Here is a 27,123-nt window from a genome sequence, read left to right on the forward strand (position 1 = left end):
ACAACTTTCCAGTGATTGAATTTGATCCATGTTTTAAGCCAGATGCTATAGCATTTACAATTTTGATCATCATAACTATACACTTAGCAGTTGCTTAGTTTGGTTACTTAATACCCATAGGCAGGGTAGGGGAACAAAAAATGCATTTCAACAAATCAGTAATATTCAGCAATAATTAGTAGTGCCGCTACCACATATGAACCCTTGATTCTTAGGCCTAGATCCACACATTGCACAATTTTTGAAAAGGCATCCTTGCTTTTCAAAAGTATTTGATTAATACCAAGGAGAAAATTTCAAACAATTCATGATCTTTCAGTACATAAGCACACCCCCCCCCCTCTGTAGTACTACTGACCCTGGGGCCTTGAAATTCACAATTCTAGAAGATTAGGACCCTTGCTCATAACTATATAGGTAGTTCGTATGCTTCATACCCAGGAGCAGAGAAGAAAATATTCAAAGATTTAATGTTTTTTCACTATATAATCAATAGAGCCCCACCCTAACACCAGAACCCCTGACCCTGGGGCCATGAAATTCACAACTTTAGTACAGGCACTCTTGCTCATCATATCTATGTACTTAATAAGTTTATTTAATACCAGGAGCAGAGAAGAAAATATTCAAAGAATTCGTGTATTTTCACTATATAATAAAACGAGCCCCGCCCTAACACCAGAACCCCTGACCCTGGCGCCATGAAATTCACAATTTTAGTAGAGGCACTCTTGCTCATCATATCTATGTACATAATAAGTTTATTTAATACCAGGAGCAGAGAAGAAAATATTCAAACAATTCGTGTATTTTCACTATATAATAAAAAGAGCCCCGCCCTAACACCAGAACCCCTGACCCTGGGGCCATAAAATTCACAATTTTGGTAGAGTCACTCTTGCTCATCATAACTATGTACTTACTTAGTTTATTTAATACCCAGGAGTAGAGAAGAAGATTTTCAAAGAAATAATGCATTTTCACTATATACTTATTTAGCCCCGCCATAGCACAAGAACCCCAGGGTCATGAATTTCACAATTTTGGTAGAGGACTCGTTCGTCGTTCGTCGTGCGTCGTCGTGTTAACATTTGAACATTTTCAGCTTCTTCTCTGCAACCACTCAACTAATTTCCACCAAATTTTACATAAAGCGTCTATGGGTGAAGGGGAACATAAATTGTGAATTTCATTGTCCCTGCCCCTCTGGGGCCTGAGGGGTGGGGCCAAAACCACTAAAATTAGTGCAATCTTTAAAAATCTTCTTCTTTACTCCTATAATATTTTTAAGCAAGGGTGCCTTTTTCAAAATTGTGAATTGTGCAGACCAAAGGTCAGTGGCACTATACTGATTATTGCTGAATATTACTGATTAGTCGAAATGCATTTTTTTGTTCTCCTATTCTGTCTATGGGTATGAAGTAACCAAACTAAACATGCTAAGTGTATGGTTATGATTAGCAATGGTGTATGGCACGCCAAATTCACAAAAATGAGCTAAACCTAGTTTCACAATTGATAAACTAGGTTTATCGACTGTAAACTATAGTTTACAAACCGTAAACTATAGTTAACGATTCGTTAAGTATAGTTTTCATTTGTAAAACTATATTTAACGGTTGTTAACCATAGTTTACGAATGATAATCTAAGTTTATCTGTCTGTAATAAGCGTTAACAATAGATTTTGTTGATAAACATAGATTCACGTTTGTAAACTATAGTTTACAATCGTAAACTATAGTTAAGAGTTGTTAATCATAGTTTCACAAATCGTGAAACTATATTTATCAGATCGTTAACTATAGTTAACGGTTTGTAAACTATAGTTTACAAATCGTGAAACTGTATTTATCAGATAATCTATGTTTTGCAATCGCAAATGATTGTTTTCGGTGTTAAGTGTAGTTTACGGTTGTGGAACATAGATTATCGCGTTAACTATGGTTTACAGATGTAAAATACAGATTAAGGTTGTTAACTATAGTTTACGGTTTGTAAACTATAGTTTACAACCGATAAAGTTTATCGATGAAACTATGTTTTGCTCATTTTTGTGAATTTGGCGTGCCATAATGGTGCCTCTTTCAAAATTGTGAATGCCATGACATCTAGTTTGAAACATGAACCAAATTAAGTCAATCATTGTAAAGTTGTAGCATGATGCTCAGGTGACCTATAAGGCCCATGGGCCTCTTGTTAAAGATTGCATTAATTTTAGTGGTTTTGCCCCCACCCCCAAGGCCCCAGCGGGACAGGGACCACAGGGATGAAATTCACAATTTTTGTTCCCATTCACCCATAGATGCTTCGTGCCAAATTTGGTTGAAATTGGTTTAGTGGTTGCAGAGAAGAAGCTGAAAATGTTCAAAAGTTTACGACCGATTGACGACGAACGACGTACGACGGACGACGACGGACGAAAACAGATAGCAATAGGTCACCTGAGTGACTCAGGTGACCTAAAAAGGTGCTGATGGTAATATCGAAAATTGCATATGCCTACGAGTATTTACCAGTCGTGCTCAGTTTAATGAAATAATTTAAATGTTTTAATTATACCATTTCATGCAGTTCCTCATTCCCATTCAACATTTGTGTACAGCAGAAAATCATGTAAGAAGAGCTTTGAGATTCCTTATCTTCCATGATCTGACTGTATGTATTACTCTGTCCTACTGTCTTGTACACATTCTGTGTAAATTTACGATAAGATTAGAAAAAAAGACATACTAGGTCTTATGTATGTAAACTAAAGAACATTTTAAGGCTAAGTGATGGAAAGGAGAACATTTGCTGGTTTGTATAAACAGCATAGCTGAGTACATGTATTTTATAATTTGAAATTCTTTTCGTGCAAATCGCCATTTTACCCTTATGGATGGGGACTAGATGTACATTTTTCTCTGTTTTCCTGTTTGTCTGTCCCACTTGTTTTATGCAGGCTTCTTTTCTAGTAGCTTATATATGTTGAGCTGATTTTAAATTGGAATGCGAATCGTCTTGATGAGTAACAGATAACTGTTAAAGAAAATATGCAAATACAGTCAGCAAACTCTGTGTTACGCATGCAGCATTCTCAGAATGCTACTATAGTAAATAATGTTGAAAATTATTTGATAAATATACTTTTTTGTGAAATACATTAAAGGAACATTTTTCCGCGTGGATCGGGTATTTCCGTGAAATCTTTCCAAGCAAACATGTAAAAGCACCGAACACATACAAATAGTTTCAATGCAATTATGCGCTATTAAGCCTGTAGAAACAAGTACCATTACAGCATACCAGTTGAGTATGTTTGGCACCGTTTTATAGGTCTTTGGAGAGAAAAACAAACTACAAGGAGAGAAAATGCAAGATATATTCGTTACAGAGTATAATGGTGGTGAGACTAGTTCCCGCAGCAGACGTAGGAGGGATAGTCCGGACTGCAGAGATACACTAGTGACGGTGATCCCCGAAAAGGTCCGAATGAAAAGAAATATCGGGCTGATCAGAGGCACATCTCTCATTGTCGGAAGTATCATAGGTAAAATTCATCAAGTCTTCACGTTCAAAAACGAAGGAAGAAAACAATAAGGGGACGTTAAACTAAAAGCCATGTTTATTCTATTTCAAGCAAAATCTGTCAAGTTTCTTTCTTCGTGAAATTTTCATCAAATTTTAAATAAATAAATGTGAGAGCTTATCCTTGAAAACGCTTTATAAATCATAAAATATCGATTATAAATTGTTTATTTAATGTTTAACAGTGGCCTTATTTCTTTAATGGGTAAATATTTTTTAAAGATAAATTAATCAGTTGAGTTATTCACAATTGCTGTCATGTTTTAAGTTAATCAAAATATTAAAGTCTATAAGAAAATGTCCTTTATTATATACCGGTATCTTTTATAATTATTTGGGGAATTAATATTTTCTATATCTATTCATTTCTTGCAATTATGAAAATTGCATAAAACATGTACCGTAGCAAAAAAAAACAACTTTTGCGTTTTAGAATATATTCAAATATTAATGATTTACCAAAAGAACTTGATTTTTATTAACCTTTATTATCCATGTGCTCCTTGTCATGATCGGAAAATAATGGAAAATCCTTTGACAATTCAGTATGTATTTAATGGCCTAACAAGTATATTTACATGCTTTTGAATTTTGATTCCGCCAATCCACGTGCTCCAAGCCCTGCTTCTGTCTAACTATTTGTCCCGCTCTGCACGTGATTTTTTTTACCGCGCCTATTGATGAACCAATACATTAATGGGGAAATAAAGTACATTTACTATTTGTAATTTTATCTCGGACAAAGACATAGGAAATGTAAACATCAATTAATCATATACTCATTGGCAATTGAAAATTGTTGGTTGATAACTTACATTGGTATAATTGCTTTTTTAGGATCAGGAATTTTCATTTCCCATAAAATCGTGGACAAAGGTGTTCTAAAAGTAATGGGCGAGAACTGAAATTTTCAGTAAATGGTTTAAGTGAATCATAATGTTTTTGATAATATATACTCAAAAATAAAGGCTTTATTTCTTTAATGGGTAAATATTTTTAAGATAAATAAATAAGTTGAATAATTCACAATCAACATATTGAGGAATGATTGCTGTAATGTTTTAAATTAATTAAAATATTTTTAAAAAGTATGTAAGCTGACAAGGTCCTTGTATCTACCATAGCCATAGAACATACGGATTTAAAATGAAGACTTTAAATGAGACTGCTGATATTTTTGTTTCAGCAACTTGTTTGACAATAATTGACCTCAAATTTAAATAAAATTCATACGAAGAGCATGTTCTTGCGTCTCCAATCATTATCTTTCATTTCAAGCTTACCGGGATATATCGTATTGACATAAATACATATGGAAACAAAAATTGTTAATTTTGACAACTTTACGTTTCATCGATGAAATGAGCTGAAAGATTCATTGCGCAAAGGATATAAAACAACAAACAATCACGCACTGTCATTGTCTTCATGATTCTAAAAAATCAAATAATAATAATTTAAGATAAATAGATTTTTGAAATATCAATCTGAAAGATTAGATCCAAGATATGGATTTTTTTTCTTTCGTTTCATTTGAAGGTGCACTGTCTTACGCTGAATTAGGTATCGTCCTACCGAAATCAGGAGGAGAATATATCTACATCAAAGAAGGCCTTGGAGACATACCTGCATTCCTTTATGCCTGGATATCAATTATTGTCATTCGGACAGCCTCTATAGCCGTCGTTGCTCTGACATTCGGAGAAAACATGGCCACTCTTTTCCATTATTGTGGGTCCCCTGCCCTCCCAATCAAGCTTGTGGCAGCAGTCGTCATTGGTAATTTTTTATATTTAAAATAAAAAACACCACAGAGTCTGCGACAAATGTTTCATATTTGGATGTTTTACCGATTATAAAGACCAATTAACAACTAAATTGTATCACAAACGAGTTGACTTCAGCTTTTCCTTGGTCAACTTTCCTTATTTATTAATAAGCTGATGTAACGTGGGTTTAAATTCGTCGCATTTCCTTAATTTTTTATCTTGTCAAATGGCAAATATAACCTATAATTGGGTTGTATTTTGGCTGACTTGTTTGATACGTTTTTCAGGCCTTTGTTATTTACTTAATTTGAATATGGAGACTTCCCTCTGCATGATCTATACATATGGCTTACAGGGGTGTGACTGCTCAACAGGGGATGTTCACTCCTTCTAGACACCTGATCTCACCTCTGGAGTTCCTAGACAGCTGTGTTTATGCGCTCTTCACAAATATGTATTGTTTTCGGATTTTTTAAAAAGACAATCACTGTTTGTTGTTTTCACTCTTCATTGCTTTTGTGACGCAACCCCGCCCCCCCCCCCCCCCCATTAACCTTAATAGGGTCTTTTCTATCACCTGGTTACTAGTTTTACTCTATTAAATTTTTTCTACTTTTTAGTGACCTTGGGAGTCATTAACAGCTACAGTACATCGTTAGCGGGAAGGACTCAGGTTATATTTACTTTTGTGAAGCTAGCATCTTTAACAGTCATTTCGATCGGAGGAATCGTCAAGCTTATACAAGGTAAATCATATATATCTGGACAAAGAAAAGTGCACATATTTCAATCAGCTAGCGCTAAAAGTTCGCTTTTCTTTGTACAGGAAACACTGATCAATTTAAAAACAGTTTTGAAGGTACGACTTCGCTCTCGAATGTTGCAATGTCATTTTACACCGCCATATTTGCTTACGGTGGATGGTGAGTCAATTAGTTAAAAGGAATTAATCACATAAAATTTGTGAAAGCATCAGATTTATCATAAGAAGTTATAAATAATCTCATTGAAAATTCCCAAGGTTTAATGCAATGATAATACATAATATAATATGTCAAGTAAACATTGTAGGCAAAATATAAATTTTGTGACAGAAGAACTGAAAAATCCAGTCAAGTAAGTCTTTAATATCATACAAATTTTCTTATTTGCTGATTACAAATTTTGATTAGTATCAGATGAAAGTAAACTATTAAATACGTTTTTCTGCATTTGTTTTTTTTTATGTTTCGGCAATGAAAATAAAAGCAAAGATTAGGGTGTCTGTTTGTGATCAATGTGTTTTTAAGAATTAAAAAAAAAGCTTGTACAAAGTGTTTCTAAATCAGATCCATTTTCTCTTTTATCATTTATGAATTCTGTGGTCTTTGCTTCCGAACAGGGTGGGGAGATTTCCGACTTAACCATTTATTTTCAATACTTTTTTTTGTTCGTTATAATTCCCATTACCTGAATCACAATTAATTTATAATTTTACAGAAAAATTACCTCGGCATTTTAAAACAAAAATTCTGGACCAGGAAAGAGGTCATTGACGATCACTACAAGTGTGTCATTCCAGGGCTAAGGTAGGGCCTTGTCAACATTTACATAGGAATATTTAGGAAAAATCTTTAAATATCTTCTTTATGACCATTGAGACAAGAAATAGAAACTCTTGTGAAATCATTCTCCAGCAAATTTGTTGCCGCGGTGAGTATAGATGTGGAACACAATTATGCCTTTATAGAAAAAAAAAAATCTTGTTGCAAGAATTACAGGACCAAAAAAGAGGTCCACGCAAGTGGAAATATATAGTGTAGATTCGAGTTTGTTAAACCGGATGGGGGCAAATAAAAGAATAGATTTGTGTAAGAATGCAAAGGTAATGGTGTCTCTAAAGAAAAACTTTGAGATCGATATGTTTTTAGGATTAAAAAGGCCTACAAATTGTTTATAAACAAGATTTGTTACGAATCTTATATCATATGAATTCTATATATTCTTGGCAAATGAAGAGATTTCTCTCTTATTTCCATATACTTTTATATACAAACTAAACATATAATTTTACATGTTTTATGGCACTAACATTCAAAAGGTTTGATGATCACTACAATTGTTTATATTGTCAACATTTAATCTTAACAACTTGAATTGAAAAACTGATAAATTCAACGACTGTTAAAGCTGTTAAAAGATAACACAATTAATTAATTATAGAAAAAAAAGTATTGTTATTTTTAAAATAGAATACGCAAATATAATTTGATATTTCATCAATCCAAATACATTAAAAGCCGTCAAACAGAAATAAAACTGTAGCAATTTTGTTTTTTTATTAATTTTAATTGGTGTTTTAATTTTTCTTCAAAAAAAATCCATTTGGTATGCTGTGTTTTTGTGAATTTCGTGTACCATGGGGTGACCTATTTTTCCCATGATAGATTTCTTCCGTATAAATCCAGAACAGGTGTCAAGTCACAGCCATTATGGTTCACATGTATCAAAATAGCCCATTTTTTTATTGACAAAACCAAAGGCTAATCGGAGATGAAATTAAACAATTTTGTGTATACTACAATCAGTCATTTGATCTACATTGTAGAAAATGTGAACAAAAGTACATGAATATTTACTACACCTAGATTTTTTTACTTGAATTTTAGAAACACATCAATTGTTTTCACGGCAGTGGATTTTTTAAAGGACAGCAACTTGTTCTTTTAATAAAATGCACAAATATTAACATGACACATCTTCTTAACCATTAACTCAACTAAAAATATATATTGAAAAATAATTGTAACATTAAAAACTTTGTCAAATAAAGTCTTTTTCTTTTAAAAGAAAAATTCCAATTATAAAAAAATTTTGTTTTATTTATTTAATTTTAATTGGTGTTTTAATTTTTCTTCAAAATTGAATTAATCCATTTGGTATGCTGTGTTTTTGTGAATTTCAAAGACATATATGACCGCGTACGCGGCATGGCTTCTGTAAAAATGCCATTGTCTGTGATTGTTCCTTTATTCTTTAAATATGCCATATTAATATAAAAATTTTTGATTATATTCAATTAATTTCTTAATTTTGACCAAAGATCGTTTTGCGAATACACTGATGACAGAATTGGATTGTGTATACAGAATCAATTTGATCTACATTGTAGGGCACTATATGCAGCAGCAAGAGAAGGACACTTTCCGGAAGTGCTGTCTTACATACATTGTAAATACTATACACCTTTCCCATCAATTGTTTTCACGGTATGGATTTGTTTTAATGTACATTGATTTTTCGATATAACATATATATTAATATTACCATTCTGTTGTTTAAAGAGTGTGACCGATTGGCAGGGGATGCTCACACCTCCATGGTACCTGAGTCCATGTTAAAAGATTTTCGTGATTGCTCTACTCCTTTCCTTTTATTATTTGAATAGACTTTTGAGCTTGAAAAATGTTCGTTATCTCCATACATTTCATTCAAGCTAAATTAACCTACATTTTGTTTGGGGAAAAAACATAATCGTCCCTGCTAAATAATGCTTTTGATAATATTATAATTGACTTTAATGCCTTAGCCATGGTTAACACAATAGTAATGATAAAAAAAATTAACTTCTGATTAATTAATTTTTCTACTAAAATGATATTTGCATAAAAAAATTCACAGTCTTACTGTCTAGTGTCCTTAACTTTTGAGCAATAACATTGAACCAAGGTCATTACAGATCCTTAAGTCTTCAACAATATCATACACAATAATGAGGTATGATCTCAGTGCGATTTGAATATCCCATTTCATTATACCCCTCTTAAAAATATATAATAAACGGGATGACCGTCCGTCTGTTATGCTTTGGGGTGCCTATCTTTTATCCGCAACTCCTCTTTTACCACTGAATGAAATCTAATAAAGCTTTCACAGAATCTTTGTAATATAGTGCCTTTGTGACGTCCTATTTCACTTTTTGATCGCACACATATTTCTGGATTTCCAAAGCAAAACATTGACACTGCCATTTTTCTATAATATTGAAGGGCACCCATCTCTTATCCGCAATTTATCCTATACCACCGAATAACATTTAATGATACTTTCATAGATTCTTTATTACATAATGCCATTGTGCACCTCCTCTTTTACTTTTTTGATCTGACACTTATTTTGGGTCTCCAAGAGCAAAACGGACTTTGTCATTATAATCATATGGGAGGCGGAGGATATCATATATTAAGCTTGTTGCTCGCAGTACCTCTAGTCTTGACCAAAACCTTTATCTAAAAGGAGCGCAGGGCAGGCATGACTGGTAGGCAGGGAATGGTCCTCAAGGCACCTAATTCCACCTCATATGTTTAAGAGGTCCGTGTGTGCTCTGCTCGTGATTTATATTGTTCGTAAAGTTTTTTTATTTCAGATAGTGATATCGCTGTTTATGGTAATACCTGGAGATATAGGGTCTTTAGTAGACTTCCTGGGCTTCACAACTTGGTTGGTGTATGCAATGACTGTGGCATGTCTCCTAATATTCCGCTACACGAAGAAACACGTGGAAAGACCCTTCAAGGTAAATCCAGTACCAAGAAATAAGAAGAACTGCATTTTTAAAAAGCCCTTTTCTGTCTTAAGCAACAGTCTTAAACTATAAACTGACATACACCTATCAGGCTGTGTTCTTGAATACTGTAGTTCTTGGCTTAGCACATCTTCACTTGCTTTTTACAGACATTAGCCCTATCAAATACACCATAAATGAAAAAAAGAATATGTTTCATTATTTTCATGCAAAAAGAACATTTTGTTAAGCATAATGATAGCAACTTTATTTTTATTCACTGCAATTTTTTTTTCACTTTGTTGATTTTGTGACTGAAATCTTTATAAAAATTGTTTATTCGTAATAAATTATATCACCACAAAATGATCTCTGGCCTCATTCTATCGAACGAAATTTTCATCTCAAGCATTTCTACTAATCAAAAAAGACAGAAAATTCACAGCCCAAATCTGTAATAAGTACAATATTTCCAAGAAAGACATGAATTGAAAAGCAGTCATTGTTATGAGCTATTAAGTCTTTAATGGCTCAAATTCTTTTTCAATCGTTTTTGAAGGTTCCAATTGTGATACCCGTTTTGTTTGTGCTGATCTGCATATATCTAGTGATTGCACCACTTGTAGAGAATCCACAGATTGAATTTCTCTACGCCACCTTGTCCATCGTCGCCGGTCTCATTTTCTACTTCCCATTTGTTTACTTCAAAGTAAAGATAAAAGGGTTCGGTAAGACATTTATTATATGCTCTCTTCGACTACATGACGCAATTCAAGAGAAGATTGAATGATGATTTTCCTTGTTTACAATGAGCACAGGCGGGTGTTTCCGGTCGGCAGGGGTGGCTCAGTCCCCCATGGCACCTGATCCCACCTCTGATGTTTTGGAAGTCCGTCTTTGTTCTCCTCCTATTTTTGTATTGTTTTATGGACTTTTGATCTTGAATACTGTTCATTATCTCCATATTTTTATCATTAAGACTTTGAAATATATTTCATACATCTTTATTATTAACTATTTAACCTCATTTGATTTCCTGAAGCATTTGTTTTAAAAATTTAGGAAAGTTTTTAAACTTGATTTATTTAAAAACTGAGTCAAAATAAATTTTGAAAAATTGAACTATTATTTTTGAATTCCTTTAGTTTTGCGTCCAACGTTTATACTGGAAAAGAATTGAAGTATTACAGTTATTCTATACTGATTTATTAAACTCCATCTTGTTTACATTGTTTTATTGGACAGTAGTATAAGTGACTCAGTGGCCACAACCATAATTTTAGATTTACTCTCATTCACTTTAAGTTCTTCCTGTTTATAATTCTTAAATTTTTCGTATACTTTTGAATATTGTGTGACAATATGCTAATTTTAAAAAGTCAGAAGAGATCATTTTAAGAACAAGATCATTGGGAGTGATGCCACAAAATTATTTGACCATTTCAGAGCTGCTTACAACATCAGTACAGCTACTTTGTGAGGTGGTCCCCTGTCCTTACGAACCGGAAACCTGAAAAACAAAGGAGAGGATTGACAGGGGAATCGTACCAACCATATGTATACCTCTTAAAACGTGAGGAATTGTTCCGCAATAGATTTCAGTGTCTAAAGCATCCAATATCTCTGGTTATAGTTGTCTGTAATACGAGTACATGTAAATCTGAAGAATTTGAAATTCAACACCCAGAAATATAGCTATTTTATTGAAATTCTTAAGGAAGCTCTAAACACTAACAGAAACTGTTTTTGGGACTCAGAGAAAAATATATCATATAACGATATGCATATTGAGACTTTTTCAGTCATTTAGAACATAGGGTACGTGCCTTATTTGTGCAGGAAAAATGTTCAAAGACAATGGACTATTTGTGAGAAGAAATCACTGTTGTTTACTTACATTATGAAAATTAATGAAAATAATTAATCAAATAATTTCTTACTCTTGGTCCTTTATAATGCTAAAAATATTTTAATGTATTATAAATTATGTAATTAACGGTAAATTAAGATTTCTTTAATCTTATATCTAATGGCAGATCACTCTAACTGCATAAAACTACCCAATAAACAGAGCTCTTTAGTGTGCAGTGTTTGGAGCGTCCTTAACTGGCTTTTTGGATAACATATTCGTTTATTGGCAGGTTAGATTTATAAGTTCATGAATCTTAAACATTTTTACATTTATGATCTCAGAATTCCAAATACATGTATCAGTGATTTACTATACCCACCGCTAGTGATGTGGGTGTCCGTTCTTTAGTGTACCCATTTCTGATCTGCAACTCCTCTTGAATGAAATTTAACGAGGCTTTCACAGAGTCTTTGTTACATAGTGCCATTGTGCATCTCTTATTTCACTTTTTGATCGGACACATATTTCGGGTTCCCTGAGCAAAACATGGACACTGCCATACTTTCTATAATAATGAGGGACACCCATCTCTTATCCGCAACTCCTCCTATACCATTAAATAAACTTTTATGATATTTTCAAAGATTTTTTATTATCATATTGCCATTGTACATGTGCACCTCCAGTTTTACATTTTGATCTGACACTTATTTGGGGTCTACCAAAGGAGGACGTGGACATGGCCATTATAATCATATGGGAAGCGGGAGTATCATTTTGAAATGAGCTCAATGCTCAGAATACCTCTAGTTTTGTATGTGTAACTAGATATATCAACTAAAAGTGAATTTAATTTTAATGTGTTAAGTTTTTGTTTATTTTAATTGATGATCATGATTTCAAACTATCTGGTGCCTCTAATCTTTAAAAGGAAGGAGTTACAATTAATATTGAATATGGTTTTAATTGTGTACACAATTACGTTACATATGTTGAAATAACAAAATTGAAAGATAAATTACAGTGATATCGTGATTACTATTATTATTTAAGCATATTATTTTCTTTTTACAGAAGGAACTACAAAGATTTCATAATGAACTAAAAGAAACTACTTACGAAAATTGGGATTTTAATCAAAATGTAATGTAACAATAACAATAATTTGAAAATAAGTATTCAAACAAAATAAATAAAGATTTAACAAAAACAATATCTTATCACAGATAATATCTTCATTAATATTTCTTGGAATAGCTGTCATGTTGACATTTATTGTCATACCGTCGTAGCTTTTGGAAAAGTACAGCTGCCAAAAACTTGTGGAAATTCCACTTTTAAGGTCGCCTATAACCTCGCCTTTATTCTGGCTTTAAGGATTCCATATTTCAGCTTGACGCTCCCTTTACCCTGTTTGTGAACCAGTGGTTTGCTGAGCACTTTATTCTCGGGTAGTATGCATTATGGGTAGATTTATCTTGTTCATCAGAGTTTTGTCACAAAGTCAAAAGCTTCCTCATACATTGGAGGAGGAGAGTTTTGGCCGCTAGAGGGCGAACTGCTGACAGTTGATACCGTGTCATCAATTGTTCCATCCATAGACTCCAGGTCATCAATAGAACCCATTGTATCGTAAGTTGCCACTGTGAAAATGTCAGAGAAGTCCACAGATAATGCGTCGTTTGAGTACTGACGTCCGAATCTCTCTACTGAAGCGGTGTCATCGAACTCGTTCATTGTCTCTTCGATCGGTTCTAGTGTTGTCATTGGAGCAACAGAGGCTGGTCTTCGTGATTTCTTCTGTCTCTTCCTCTTTTCAAACCGTCTGAAAAATTAAGTAATTTTGGATTAATAGCGAATTTAAATGGATAATAAAATGTCACCAACTTTACCTATTTTTGAGAAATTGATGACAACTGTAAATAAATGTTTGGTGAACAAGATGTTTGATTATTACTATTGTTTAAAACAATGTGAACAAATTGCTTTATTTTACTTTTCATTTAGGGTACTATCTCATGCATTAAAAAATATTGTATCATTTTATGTAATAGAAAAGACCGTAAAGTAATCTTTGTACTAATCGGGTTACCTTCTCTAAATAAAGCATTATTATTATTATTATTATTATTAATAGCGAATTTAAATGGATAATAAAATGTGAGTTGATGACAACTGGTGACGGTAAAAAGACTATCTAAAAAATAAAATGTTTATTTATAGGGAAATTTTACCTTTGTTAACTCATACTCTTCTTTAAGTAAAGAAATACTTGATGGGTAATTATCATTGTATCCTTAACCAATAAAATATGACACTACTAGTATTATAGAAAACACAAGTAGAATACTTTTTAAAAATAAAATAATACCCAGCATTTCACTGACTAAATAATTTTCTTATTTGAAGGGACATAACTTTTCATTCGATCTAAAATTAATTTCATTTACTGAACAGACAAATAAGAAAAATAAATCAGCTTTAATTACATCAGTATATGTGCTTTAAATGGTAGTTCTAAGACAAGGTTTAACCTGTTATTTTTCTGTTCCAGTTCCATCTAACCAGTGGTACATAAAAGATAATGGCGGATCCCGCCACAGCCAGGGTGAAGATAAATTCTCCCTTCAACGGATAAATGGTAAAAGGGGCGATCACCAGGTAGCCAGCACCGAGCGTGACAAAGATAGGGACTAGTATGTTAACCTTCAAAATTAAAGATACTTTATATTTCATCTCCCTTGCATCGTTAGAAAAATAATAATTTTCATAGAAAGCCAGTCACACGACTAATGAAATAAAGATATTTGAAATCGAAGAAGAATTTTACTTTATAAGGTCGAGGGAGATGGGGCTTTCGTATTCTCATTACAATCAATCCAAAAATGGCAAGTCCATGGAACAGCCAGACCGTAAATATCCAAAAGTGGACCATAAACTGAGAGGAGAAACAAGTGGCCATCACTATGGCTGCAACCGCCTGGAATTTAGTAAGATAATGTTTGTTGATTAACAATGTAATATTTTGTAATTCGTATGAATAAATCAAAATGCAGTTGCCATTTTCACAATTTTACACTTAATATAATATTTTTGTTTGATTCATCAGCTCTCGGTATAGTATAAAAGTTTATACCCTCATTATAATTGCAGGAATATGGCTTTTGGTTCTAACGTGTCTGTAGGTTAAAAATTCTGGTACATATCCATCTTCAGCAGATATGGAAGATAGCCTTTAAAAATAAAAAATAAAGATCTTTTTCTAAAGCTGACTTTCTTTTTATTCTTTACAATTTAAATGATAATAGACTTACCTTCCTGATGCAATTATTGTGTTATTAGCATTTCCGAGGGCCACGAAGGCTACCCCTACAGGAATAAGAAATCCTGCTTCACCTAACATTTTTCGTCCCCACGTCTACAAAATTCGAAAGAAATTTCTTTCTTAAAGATAATGCACATGTTTATGTGTTGTTTTTTGTTGATGTATATTTGGAAACATCAAATTTATAATTATCTACTCATCAACGACCAAATGTATATATGATTTTTAATATTGCTTTGTTTTTTTTTTAAATAATGGGAAAAAACATACGACTCCAAACCAATGATTAGCCGTCATGTCTTCCCTCGTCAGAACTGTAAAATATGACGTCACTGTTGACAGGTAGATTATCATTACCGTGGGAATAACAATTTTCACCAGACGAGGAAGATTTCTGGAAAATAAAGGATAAAGGTTAACATGTATTGAGGAAAGTTCTTAGTTACTGGAGTGATGCTCGGGATAGGATTTTGAAGGGAAAGAATCCTTTGATATGAAAATGGATTTTATAGGGAGCTAATCCCTATTTATTATGAAAACAATATAATTATATCAAACCACATATTTGGAACAATTAAACAATTATTGTCTTTTGGTGAGGTATACTGGTGACAATACGGACTTGGCCAGGTGTTGATTGATCTAGCTCGAGGTAAACTAATACCTGACCAGGTCGGTAGTCTACAGTAAGCCAAATTCAAAAATCAATAACCGCTTTATTAAATAATCAGGAACTTTTCTTCTACTATGAGTATATGGACACTCATAGGTCGGTACTTGGATTAAAACACAAAATTTGATCGGAAAAAAATGTAAGCGGTTGGTCAAGAGGGAAAACCTGAATAAAATTCATTGAACTTCATTCTGAGGTAAACTCAATTTTAGATACGTCCCAGGAAAGAAATTCTACATCAATCAGACAGCATCAATATTCCTGATCATTTAATAATAAGTTAAAATGAAGTTTTTGGTATAGTGTGTTTCCTTGAACACTCCATTTGTTGTAAAGGCATTCCCAATCTCGCACATCATCTTTCTCTTGGCTGCACCATCAAGGAGACCAATCCTATTTCTATCAATGAAACACAACGTAAAAGAGAAAAAAGTTCAAATATGCAAGAGTACGGTGCTTAAGGGTAAGCAGAGTGCAGGGGCACCTGTCTGGTCCCCTAGCCTACTTACTTGGGTGGTTTTCTGACCCCCGCTGTGACAGAAGGGACATTTGACCTGAAAGCATACAAATTAAAACCGCCTTACGTTACGTTCCTAACATAGTATTCGCCATAAAGGCGCAATACCCAGCCCTTTATCCGGGCAAGTCATAGGATTACAGTTTAACCTACCATCCGCCGTAGGCCCACATGGAGTTGTAGACGGCAAATACAATTTGATTGTGGTATGTTTCCGTATCCTCAAAGCCTTCATCCAGGGCTCCAGTTTTTCCTGTTTGTAAAGAAAAATGTTATGTGATGTATCTTGCTACAGAATAAATTAGATTCTGATAATTCTACTGTCAAATAAATGATATGATAACGAACATTATCATGCTCAAAAGTCCATTTAAACAATGCCAAATGCAAGCAAAGGAAACCTCTGAACATCAGAGTTGCATTAACATGGAAGTGTGACATCTACCTCTTTACCGATCTCACTCGTCGTGGATTCCTTGCCATGATCAGGTGAACGGGAAATCCACAAATAGTTCATTATTCTAATAACTTTACGATTTGTATGAGAGACGGTGGTCAACATTTAACTGCACGGCAGATTGTATTTGCAAACGATAAAAGGATTTACTCTATATGTTTATGCATATTGTTGATGCCCTAATAACATCAACTTATTTATAATATATAAAGGGTATCAACAAAACAGTATGTTGGTTGAAATAGTTGTAATAAGTGGAACGTGCTCTTGAATGTCGAGTGAGCCCCTTATTCAGATGAAACGGTATATTGCTACATTAATAAGGAAATTGACAAAATTAAAGGTAATCAGATTAGTAATTAAGTTTAATCTTTAGTTAACAATCAGTGTGTCACTCTCTAGTACAACATCAAATAAATCAGTCAGAAAATAAGTGAAAAATTCTTTATTCAGCATCAAAACCTTATCCCTGGAATCAGGAGGCAATTTGCACATTGCATAACTTATCTATTAGTTTTATACAAATCTCATAAGTTTGAAATACTAAGGAAATTGTTTTTCTTTCATGTTGTCTATTTTCTATTTTTTAGATTTTAATATAAATATTCTTGTGAAAGTCTGATTTTTTTACTTAAATAAAAGTGCATTCTTATTGTGATCCTAGGGTCAGGAGATAAAAAGAAACTTTAATGATCTCACCTGAAGAAATATTATATATTCCACAGACAACGATTGTACCGATGGTGATTATTTTGGCTAGGTTTGACACCGATATCATCTGTCTTGCCAACTGGACATCGTATGCATTAACTATCGACAGAGTCACTGCAAAAGGGATAAGTATTGTCTATGTAATTGATAAAGGAGCAATGAAAAAAAATTATCATAAAAATTATGCAACCAAATATATAACTAAACATCGAATCTAGTATATGATTCATTCTAGGTTTCTAAACCTACATATTGCAATGATCGCCAACAACTTATGCAGAATTACTGGAGGTCCACAATCATCGGCAAGGGAATCACAAATGTAGCTGGCAAAAGCTTGAGCAAACACCGCAGTTGTGCAGGGTTCTGCGGCACCGATGCGCATCCAGGTGTATATAAATGCTGGAAGAGGTCCAAATGCTTTGTGTATGTAACCATATTCGCATCCTGCCCTCCTCACAAATATCTGAAGCTCGGAAAAACAAAGAGCAGCTGAAATGAATGAACATATGAATGTTTTAATGAATAAAGAGTGATAATGTAATACTTCTTAAGTTTACAGTTTCAATTTCCTTCAATTTCTTTCTTTATTTGTTGTTGTTGTCTAAGCATGACTTTATAAGTTGAGAACAATATAAACATCAACTATAGATTAAATCAAATTTTGCATATAAACTTCTACACCTATTAAAGTTTATTTTTCTAAAATGTGCTAAACCTTTTCAGTAATATATCATGTCCATTGGTCAGGGGTTGTGGTCTGAACCACAAGCGTATTTGAAAAGCTAATACACCACAGATTCTGTGACATCTGTTTCATATTTAGATGTATATATTTACTGGTCATAGACGACAGAGGTTAACTTACAACTAAATTTACTGAATATAGACAACAAACGTCAACTAACAACTAAATTGTATGACAATCGAGATGATGTCAACTTCTATTTTGCAATCACCTGCTTATGGTGATTATGTATCACAATTTATTCCCGACTCAAGAGCTTGTTCTGAGTACGATAAATTATTAAAGCGAGACAGCCTACTGAAAAATAAATTCTATAGTCGTCATAATGGAATGTCCGTATTAGCAATTATAACGTGTCCCATAAATTATTTTGACGACTTGTTTCATAAAAATAATTAGGTCTTTGTTTTTATACTAAAGAGCTAGGTTCACTTTGTATTTAAAATAGACGTGACCATATACAAACTAACTGACCAAGTTCCAATGTCAGTATAAGCAGAGACTTGTTGCTGGCTTTGTAGAATCGCATTGTTCTTAAATTTTGAAGGAAATTGGTGTGTTTCAGCACATTCAACAGAAAATTAGATTATCAGCCATTTTCGCAATCTTAAAATTAAAAAATGGCTTAGAATCTAGTATTTTCATTATATAAAATTTAAACAATTTAGATCAAAAGTTGGGGTTTATGCAAAATATTGAAAAACAGCATTACCATTTTTCAGGTTCATGGGATAGTGATGAAAGTCATGACGTCATAATACATGAACTAGCAAGAAAAAAATGTCATTTTTGATAGATATAAAGACAGCAAGGGTCCGTGTGAAAGATATTGTATTTTCAACTAGTTTTCAAAACTAAGCTTTTTTCATATTATCACATGGCCAAAATTTCAAAAACGTCATAAGTGTACTTCATGCTTTGACCACGGAGTGACTGTGTTTCTGATAAATACAAAGGGCTCACGAAGATCGGCCGACAGGGGATGTTTATTCCTCCTAGGCACCAGATCCCATTTCTTGAATTGCTGGGGATCCTTGTTTATGCTCTGTTCATAGAATTGTACTTCTATGCATTGATTTTACTTTTTATGAGATAGATTGTTGTCTACACTTTTTCCATTTCTTTGGTTGCTATTTTGCATATCTCTTGTTTTAGCTAATTACGAGTCTTGTTTTTTGTTCCTAATAGAAACTAATCTCTATTCAAATGAATTTTTACCTATATCTAATGTACGATAATTCCTAGTTTGAAAGATCAAACATTGAATAGATAAACAGGGTAGTTAAGAGTAATGTAATACTGCACACCTTAAGAAAACAATATCAAGGTCACTTTAAATGGACGTGAGGTGAACATACAGACATCTGCTATTTTGATATAGGTTATCTATTACCTGTCTCCCACATAAATTGACCAAGGGGTCCGCAATGTTTGCCAAAGAGAGAAAGCATCCCCAGTGATAGAAAAATTAACTTCTTGTTAGGCAAAAAGGAACTATTGCGGGTAATTTGAGTTCTCTATTTAATTTAGTGTTTACTCAAGGAAGATCCACTGATAACCTCATATTTTCATGTTAAGGACAAAAGGGTTGAAAGGATACATTCAAAGAACATTAACAGACCACGAGTGTAAATAGAATAGTGGATAAACTCTAGCATGAAAGAAATCCATTCATAAAGTTGTATTTCGAATGTTTCTGCTTCGTCGTGCACAGCTTTTACATGTTTTGACCTGCAAAAAGCTCATTAAACACTCTTACATTTATGAAAGGAAATATGTTTGAACTTTAAGCTAATTGTGTTATATTCCAATATTTCTAAGAATGAAAAAGGTTGAGATAACAAACATAAATCGATCTCAAAGAATAAACTCCAAAAATAAAAGAATTCTGTGAACAGGGCATAAAATACAAACCCCAGAAATTCTAGAGATGGAATTATGTGGTGAGAAGGAGTGGGACATTATCTGCAACCCAGAATTTACAATTTGAATCCTTATATGAATGATAAAACAATGGCCTTTTTATTGGACTGTCAGATATAAACAGATTATCAAAACGTGTGTAAAGGTACACATTACATGCAAGTTAATATATATATGGACCTTCTAGAGTATCTTTAGATAGGTCCTAGATCAAAAGAGACAGTAAATGGCTTGAGGACTATTTTTTTTCTAAATTTCGTAGCAAAATGGGAATGGACCACTATTAATACTGGTACTTAGTGTGCGAAAGAAGTTAATACTGGTATGGTCTTAGTGTGCATATAAAGATATAGAAAAGATCAAAATTTTAAAATTTATGATTTTTTTTCTTTGTCAAATGAAACAGGTCTAAAAAAAATATTGGTTACTTTGTGGTTAAATTGGAGAAACTTCCAAATATGCATAAAAAATACAAATCTAACAGGTCAAAATATTGCTGGAGAAACTAAATATGTATATATTATACAAATATGTTTAAATACAAATTCGATTTGAGTTTCAATGGGAAAAGAGAGACAAAGATCAAACATAATGAATGATGTCCCGAGTCTGACGAAACCCTACAGCTAGTTTCAATCGTGTGTAGAGATTTATACAAGTAGCAAAAATTTCTTAAAAATGTCATTCAGGTCCAAAATGACAAGATTTTCAGTAACTTGAAACATACAAATATCAAACAGGACTACTCTAATAGCTGTTAGGAAATGAAAATTAAAAAAAAATTCCAAACGTAGAGAATGCATAAAGAATCGAGTTTGATAAAAAGAAATACCCAGATCGGAACAACAAAAGGGACTTTCTTCTCACCTAAGCAATATCAATCAAAGGCTTGTAAAAGAAAAACATGTATACATTAAATCACCAATAAGATCCAAATGAAGAAGAAGATAAAAATGTCAAAAGAAGAAAGAAATGAAATGAAATGACGAAATAGCTAAACCTTATCAAAATTTTTTACTTTGGTTCAGAATTTTGAGGAAAATACCTTTAACAACAGGAAAAACGTCTTGAATTCGAAATAGGGATGTTAAATACATTGTACATGTATTACAAAAACAGTAGACTTACCACAAGTTGAGAAAATACCACACAGGCCCCATATAATGAAAGTAAGAGCGACCGAGCCAGCCCCAGATACCACGCTCTTTGGGGACGTAAAGATTCCGGGTCCTGGAAAGTATAATTGATAATCGAGTTCCTTTGCCAGTAATAGTGTGGTTTTATTTCAAAATAGATATTAAAAACATTCATTTAAAAATTGAATAGGAAAATAAGATTTTTTAGAATGCATTAGGATTCGGGCTCGAAAACTGGTTGTAGGTGGATGGGAAAAAATTTCAACATCGTTGCTAAATATTCAAAATCCGAAAAAAAATCGATGAAGTTGAAGGGAGTTAAGCAATTAAAGTATATGAGTTGCAAACTTGAAGTTGGAATTTTTTGTAATGAACTATTTTGTTGACAAAAGAAGAACATATATAAACTCCTGATGTTCGTATTTTTTTATGAACAACTAACTTTAAGCCTTTATTGAAGCAAAGTGACATTATTGTCATCCTGTACAAGATATTTTTTTATATAATACTATACTGTTAAGAAATCTTACTTCTGTATACTACAGAGTCTGACACATCTGTTTTCATATTTGGATATTTTACTTGAAAAAGACATTAATGGTAATCTAACAACCAAGCTCTATGATAAACGTGATGACTTTAACCTTACAAACTTTCCTTTTTATGTAGCAATATGTCTTCATCACTTACATAGAGTTTATGTATCTCAGTTGATTCGATACGCAAAAGCATGTTCTACGAACAATATGAACAATTTCAAAAACTTGGTTAATTATTGACAAACAAGTTGATGAAACAAGAATAACAGCAGTCTCGTTTAAAATCATCATTTCGTACGCTTTATGGTCGATACAATGACATTGTCAGTAAATACATTTTATTATTGAATCAAATGCTGACTGACGTTTTTTCATTCATACTAATCGTTAAGTTATTATTGATACACTGAATTGAAGACGGATTTTTTTGTTATTTTTCCGATCATGACAAGGAGCACACGGTGGTCGGCAGGGGATGCTCATTCCTCCATGGCATCTGATCCCACCTCTGATGTTAAGAGGTCCCTGTTTGCTCTGTATCTATTTTGTATTGTTTTATGGAATCTTGATGGTTAATACTGCTCGTTATCTCCATGTTTTATTCTGAAGAAAAAAAGCAGTTAATATTGCTGTAAAAAGTTGTTGACTGGAATGAATTTAAAAAAAATATTGTTTCCCGAAGGATAAAAAACTCTTGGTTCTTTTGAGACAATCAGTCAGGGCAAAAATCTTTATTAGATGACTTTTCTTGATATAATAAGTATGATATGGTCTAGACCTCATCTAGTAAATATTTTTGTGATATCGTAGACGTATAAGATGATATATATCTTGATAGTGTGTGCTCAGAGTTTACTGGTAAATAATCTAAATCAACATCTATAGCAGAAAGTCAATAAAGTGACTGATAAAGTACATGAGTGACTGGACTTTGTTATATGATATAGTATTAACATACCACAGTATGTAGTATTTTCAAATTAAATTTTCTCATGCGTTGGTTTTACCTTTATTGTCATACAGAATACATCAGTTACAAACCTATGACTGTCTGCATTATAAGCGACCCTCCCCAGAATATTCCTATTTCTTTGAGACTGAAATGCCATTCTTTCTTGACACCTTTAGGAGAGATGGTTGTTCCTATAAGGTCTGCAGACCCCCTTCTCTGGGATGTAACCCATATGGACACATCAAGGAGGTCAGTTTGGGTACAGGCGCTGTTTTTGCGGTCAGCTGTAAAAAACAATATAGAAGACCATGTTAGAATGCATTATGAAAGCTCAAAAGCTCATAAAAAAGAATTTTCAAGAGAAAGTATTATTCAAACAAAATACCTTCTAAAAGCTCTTTTTCAGAGAGAAAAAATTCTCATAAAAAAGACATTTATCAAGAGAAAGTATTCATTCATTTAAGGGTTAAACAAATCAAAATACCTTCTCAAACACAAAAAAGCTCGAGATTTTTTTCAGCCTAATTTAAAGATTATATATTGCAAAGAGTTATCAGAGAAAAAAATTAGAAATCATATATATTAATGTTATCTCTTCAAATAATCATTCAAAAATTCTTGTAAAACATCTTTATTCTCTTTGTGGTTTAAAACTTAAACTATGAACCGAGATACCAGTAGTTTTCAAAATTCACACCACCGGAATTACTGGGAATTTTTCTTTGATTAAACAATCCCTTGTTTTAAATTGTTAGTTTCATATACTAAAATGCCAAATTGACAAAGTAGTCCACGGATCTAAAAATTATCCTTTATTTTCTAATTTTTAATATATTTTTCTTCTGTATTTCCAAGAATCTACTTAAAGTCTCTTGACCTAAGTGTGTTCCTGGTTTTAACAAATTTTATGCATTTTATTTTGATTGCTTTTAATAACTCTAAATTTCACAAATGTTTTCTTCAATATCTTATTTCTCTCAAAAGTTTGATGAAAATTAATGTTTTTAAAAGTATTTCAACTATCACACATACATGTACAATACTATACATCAGTCTTTCCTGCATTATGCAGCATTTGCATGCATTCTTTAGAGATACAATTAGCATTTTCCATATTTACTTCATTTAGCATCTATCCTTAATATTGGAAAAAATCTAATCTGAAATTTTACTAAATTTTTTAAAGCAAATTATAAATTGTTTCAAACTGGAATCAGTGTACTTCAGTTAATGAAATTGTCAATTAATGCCATCAATATGTTTATTTAAACACTAAACATTTTTGACATGTACTATTGATATTCATAGTTTATCTTTTTGTCAATGCAAGCTTCCAGAAAAGCGCTAAGAGTAAATACATCTGAAGTGGCAGATTTGCATTTAACCTAACATTTCCTCTCTGAGTCTTAGCAATGAAAAGATTTAAATAAAACAGTCATTGAGAATGATCTTGAGAGATCAAGATAACAAACTATGAATGGGATTGTAGGGAAAATCCAATAGGAGGGAATCCACTATACTACCGTAAGCATGCATAAACCTAAGGAATTATTTCAGCAAATCTCCCTCAAAATTGAATTATTAAAAAAAAATTATGAAACATTGTCAAAATTTCTTTACTATGTATTGTATTAAATTTAATTTTTATTATCTAAAATCAATTAACAGACATTAAAAAGCGTTCCGGTATTCTTTTTAAGTAAAAAACTAAGTATTTAAATTTTTACAAATGTGTAAAATTTCGGAAATTTGCAAATTTTATTCTATATGATGTGTTTATTATTTTTTTTTACTAATTTTTTCAATCTTGAACCTTTCTAATTTACATTTATTTCTTTTGTGTAGATAAGCATATGTTTATTTTTGAAGTAGTGATGGATTAACAATAAGATATTAATTTCTTACCTATGTTCCGTCTCATGCTGTGGTGTACAACTGATAAAGATAATTGAAATGTCCTTTCTTGTTTATTTATGTCTCTCTTCATTTATCACACACTTCCCTCCCGTAGGAAGGCCCCCTTAGATAACGTGACATGTCTCCCTCCAAATCTAACAGTGACCAAAACAGACGTCATATATGTGTATGACTGCATAACTATGTTTTGCAACTTTCATAACTTTTCTACATTCAACACCGACTCAATCGTTAATTGCCTTTCTAAGAACTGTATTTCAGTTTAAAAAGAAATCAAAATTCTACAATTTATCATTGTTTTAACAGATTAATTAAACCATTTTTTTAAAAAAATGTTGATGTTAGTTCTAGAAAACTTTCTCTGACTATAAGAATTTTTTTCTTATAATTTAACGTCTAATATGCCTCCCACTCACCCCCCCCCCCCTCTACCCAAAAAATTCGATTATATCCGAAACATTTTCATCTTTAATATTTGAGTTGTTCCAATTTAAACCACCTTCAATTTAAAGTATTTGTCTCAAGAATTAAATAAAATTATTTCCAAAGGATGATAAATTGCATTAATATACATGTATACGTACCGTATAAGTAGAATTTTTAGCGAGGATTTAATTTTGGCATTATTAGCGAGGGTGCCGACATCGCTAAAAATTAATTGCGTATTATTTGTAATAGCTTCTTTAGTTAGCATGTTAAAATCGCTAAAATTACTTCTTGCTAAAAATAAAATACCAGATTTTAGGTAGAAATCGCTAAATTTGCGTCTCGCTTAAATTTCCACTTGTACGGTATTTTTAATCTTCTGTTCATACTTTAAAACATTGTCATAATGAATTATGATGTACAAGTTTGCATCATACAGAAACAATCTGTTTGTTAAACTTTCCATTATGAAGCACATGTTTCAGATCTTTTAGTTCAAGTTCATTGGGATATCGTGTCAATATATGGAGGTAACAATAGTTAATTGATAGTACTCGTTCATCGTCGATATATCTAAATGTCGAATTGAAGGCCACAGAAAGTGTTTTCTTCTTCTCATGTCTTTCTTCACACATGTACATTTTCGCTGAAAAATGGCTGTAGTATTTTCGAAGGGATCAATCAATCAATCTACATACATTTTTTATAGCTTAATCAGGAAGCTAATTCGTTGTAGTTAAATTTTTAAAAGATGTGAAAATGCAGAGAAATCACCTGATGTAGGCCTAGATCGACAAAATCTTAATTTTTCAGAGTACAATCTTCATTGTGAAGTACTTTTAAATTTCATAGAATTCTTAAAATACTTTGGAAGTAAAAAAAAGAGTGGTGAAAGAAAACAAAAAAGTAAATCGTGTGGGTGGTGTGTTTCTTTTCTTAATCCAAAAAAAACTTTGTTTCTACGATATTTTAATCGAATTATTGTATATAAACATTCTGATTGTACAAACAAGTACTCTGATTCAAAACATTAAAAAGATGTTTGGGTTTCTGATTGACAATATCTATGTGGTTTTTGGAGACCAGGTCTTCCAATAATCTATTGGTTTCCCGATGGTACCAATTGCGCTCCTTATCAACAGACCTTTTTTGTATTCATATGAAGCAGAATTTGTCCAAAATCGTATGCGTGAAGAGAAGAAAACACTTGCAGTTGCCTTCAGCTTGACATTTAGATAAATCGACGACGTATTTTTAATTTATAATGCTTATTTCCATTCTTATGTCGATACGATATATCCCATTGAGCTTGAAATAAAAGATACCACATAGTCTGACACATATGTTTCATATATAGATATTTTACTTGAAAAAGACGGTAATGGTAATATAACAACCATGCTTTTTGACAAACGAGATTACTTTAACTTTTCAATCGACAACTCCCTACTTATGCACCTTTATCAACTGCATATGGAGTTTATATATGTCAGTTGATTCGATACACAAGAGAATGCTTTACGTATTTACAAATAAACAATTTTTAAAACGATGTATGTTATTGACAAACAAGTTTCTGAAACAAGAATATCAGTAGTCTTGTTTAAAGTCATCGTTTCGTAAGTTAGATGGTAGATACAAAGACCTTGTTTGCAAATGCCGTTTATCATTGAGTCAAATGCTGACTGACGTTTCCATACTAATTGTTAGGCTATTATACACATTAAATTGTCGACGGATTTTCCCGTTATTTCCCAGTAATGACGAGGAGCATTCGGCGGGTGTGATCGGTCGACAGGGAATGATCACTCCTTAATGGCACCTGATCCCACCTCTGATGTTTTGGAGGGTTTTGTTTGCTCAGCTTCTATTTTGTATTGTTAAATGGACTTTTGAGTTTGAATATTAATCGTTATCTCCATATATTTCATGTCATACTTAAATCATTTAGTTGTTACATGTATTATGGGGTTTTTTTTTTGTACTCTTAAATATTATTCAGTCTAATAAAGAGCCATTTAACCGATTTCTGTTGATAAGATATAGCTCAAGTTTTATGTGTTTTA

General features: G+C 32.5%; 2 protein-coding genes across 2 annotated transcripts; one reads left to right on the forward strand and one right to left on the reverse strand.

Moving 5' to 3' along the window:
* Positions 1–3,757: 3,757 nt before the first annotated feature.
* On the forward strand, positions 3,758–11,571 carry LOC134252654 (b(0,+)-type amino acid transporter 1-like). The gene is made up of 9 exons (XM_062735138.1): positions 3,758–3,774; positions 5,109–5,348; positions 5,959–6,084; positions 6,165–6,261; positions 6,410–6,454; positions 8,490–8,586; positions 9,744–9,893; positions 10,441–10,609; positions 11,328–11,571. Exons 1-9 carry the CDS (start codon positions 3,771–3,773, stop codon positions 11,393–11,395), a joined length of 996 nt encoding a protein of 331 aa, XP_062591122.1. The 5' UTR covers positions 3,758–3,770; the 3' UTR covers positions 11,396–11,571.
* A 1,647-nt stretch (positions 11,572–13,218) lies between these two features.
* On the reverse strand, positions 13,219–24,699 carry LOC134252655 (b(0,+)-type amino acid transporter 1-like). Its single transcript, XM_062735139.1, has 15 exons — positions 24,620–24,699; positions 22,804–22,998; positions 21,216–21,317; positions 17,666–17,908; positions 17,405–17,530; positions 16,402–16,501; positions 16,241–16,285; positions 15,329–15,452; positions 15,048–15,151; positions 14,870–14,966; positions 14,564–14,713; positions 14,268–14,439; positions 13,795–13,805; positions 13,621–13,625; positions 13,219–13,558 (listed from the first exon to the last, which is right to left on the reverse strand). Exons 1-15 carry the CDS (start codon positions 24,633–24,635, stop codon positions 13,219–13,221), a joined length of 1,830 nt encoding a protein of 609 aa, XP_062591123.1. The 5' UTR covers positions 24,636–24,699.
* Between the last annotated feature and the right edge of the window lie 2,424 nt (positions 24,700–27,123).

This window comes from Saccostrea cucullata, unplaced genomic scaffold (genome assembly GCF_032062105.1).
Source record: "Saccostrea cucullata isolate Sc308-1 unplaced genomic scaffold, CSIRO_AGI_Scuc_v1 ctg1619, whole genome shotgun sequence".
Lineage (NCBI taxonomy): Eukaryota > Metazoa > Mollusca > Bivalvia > Ostreida > Ostreidae > Saccostrea > Saccostrea cuccullata.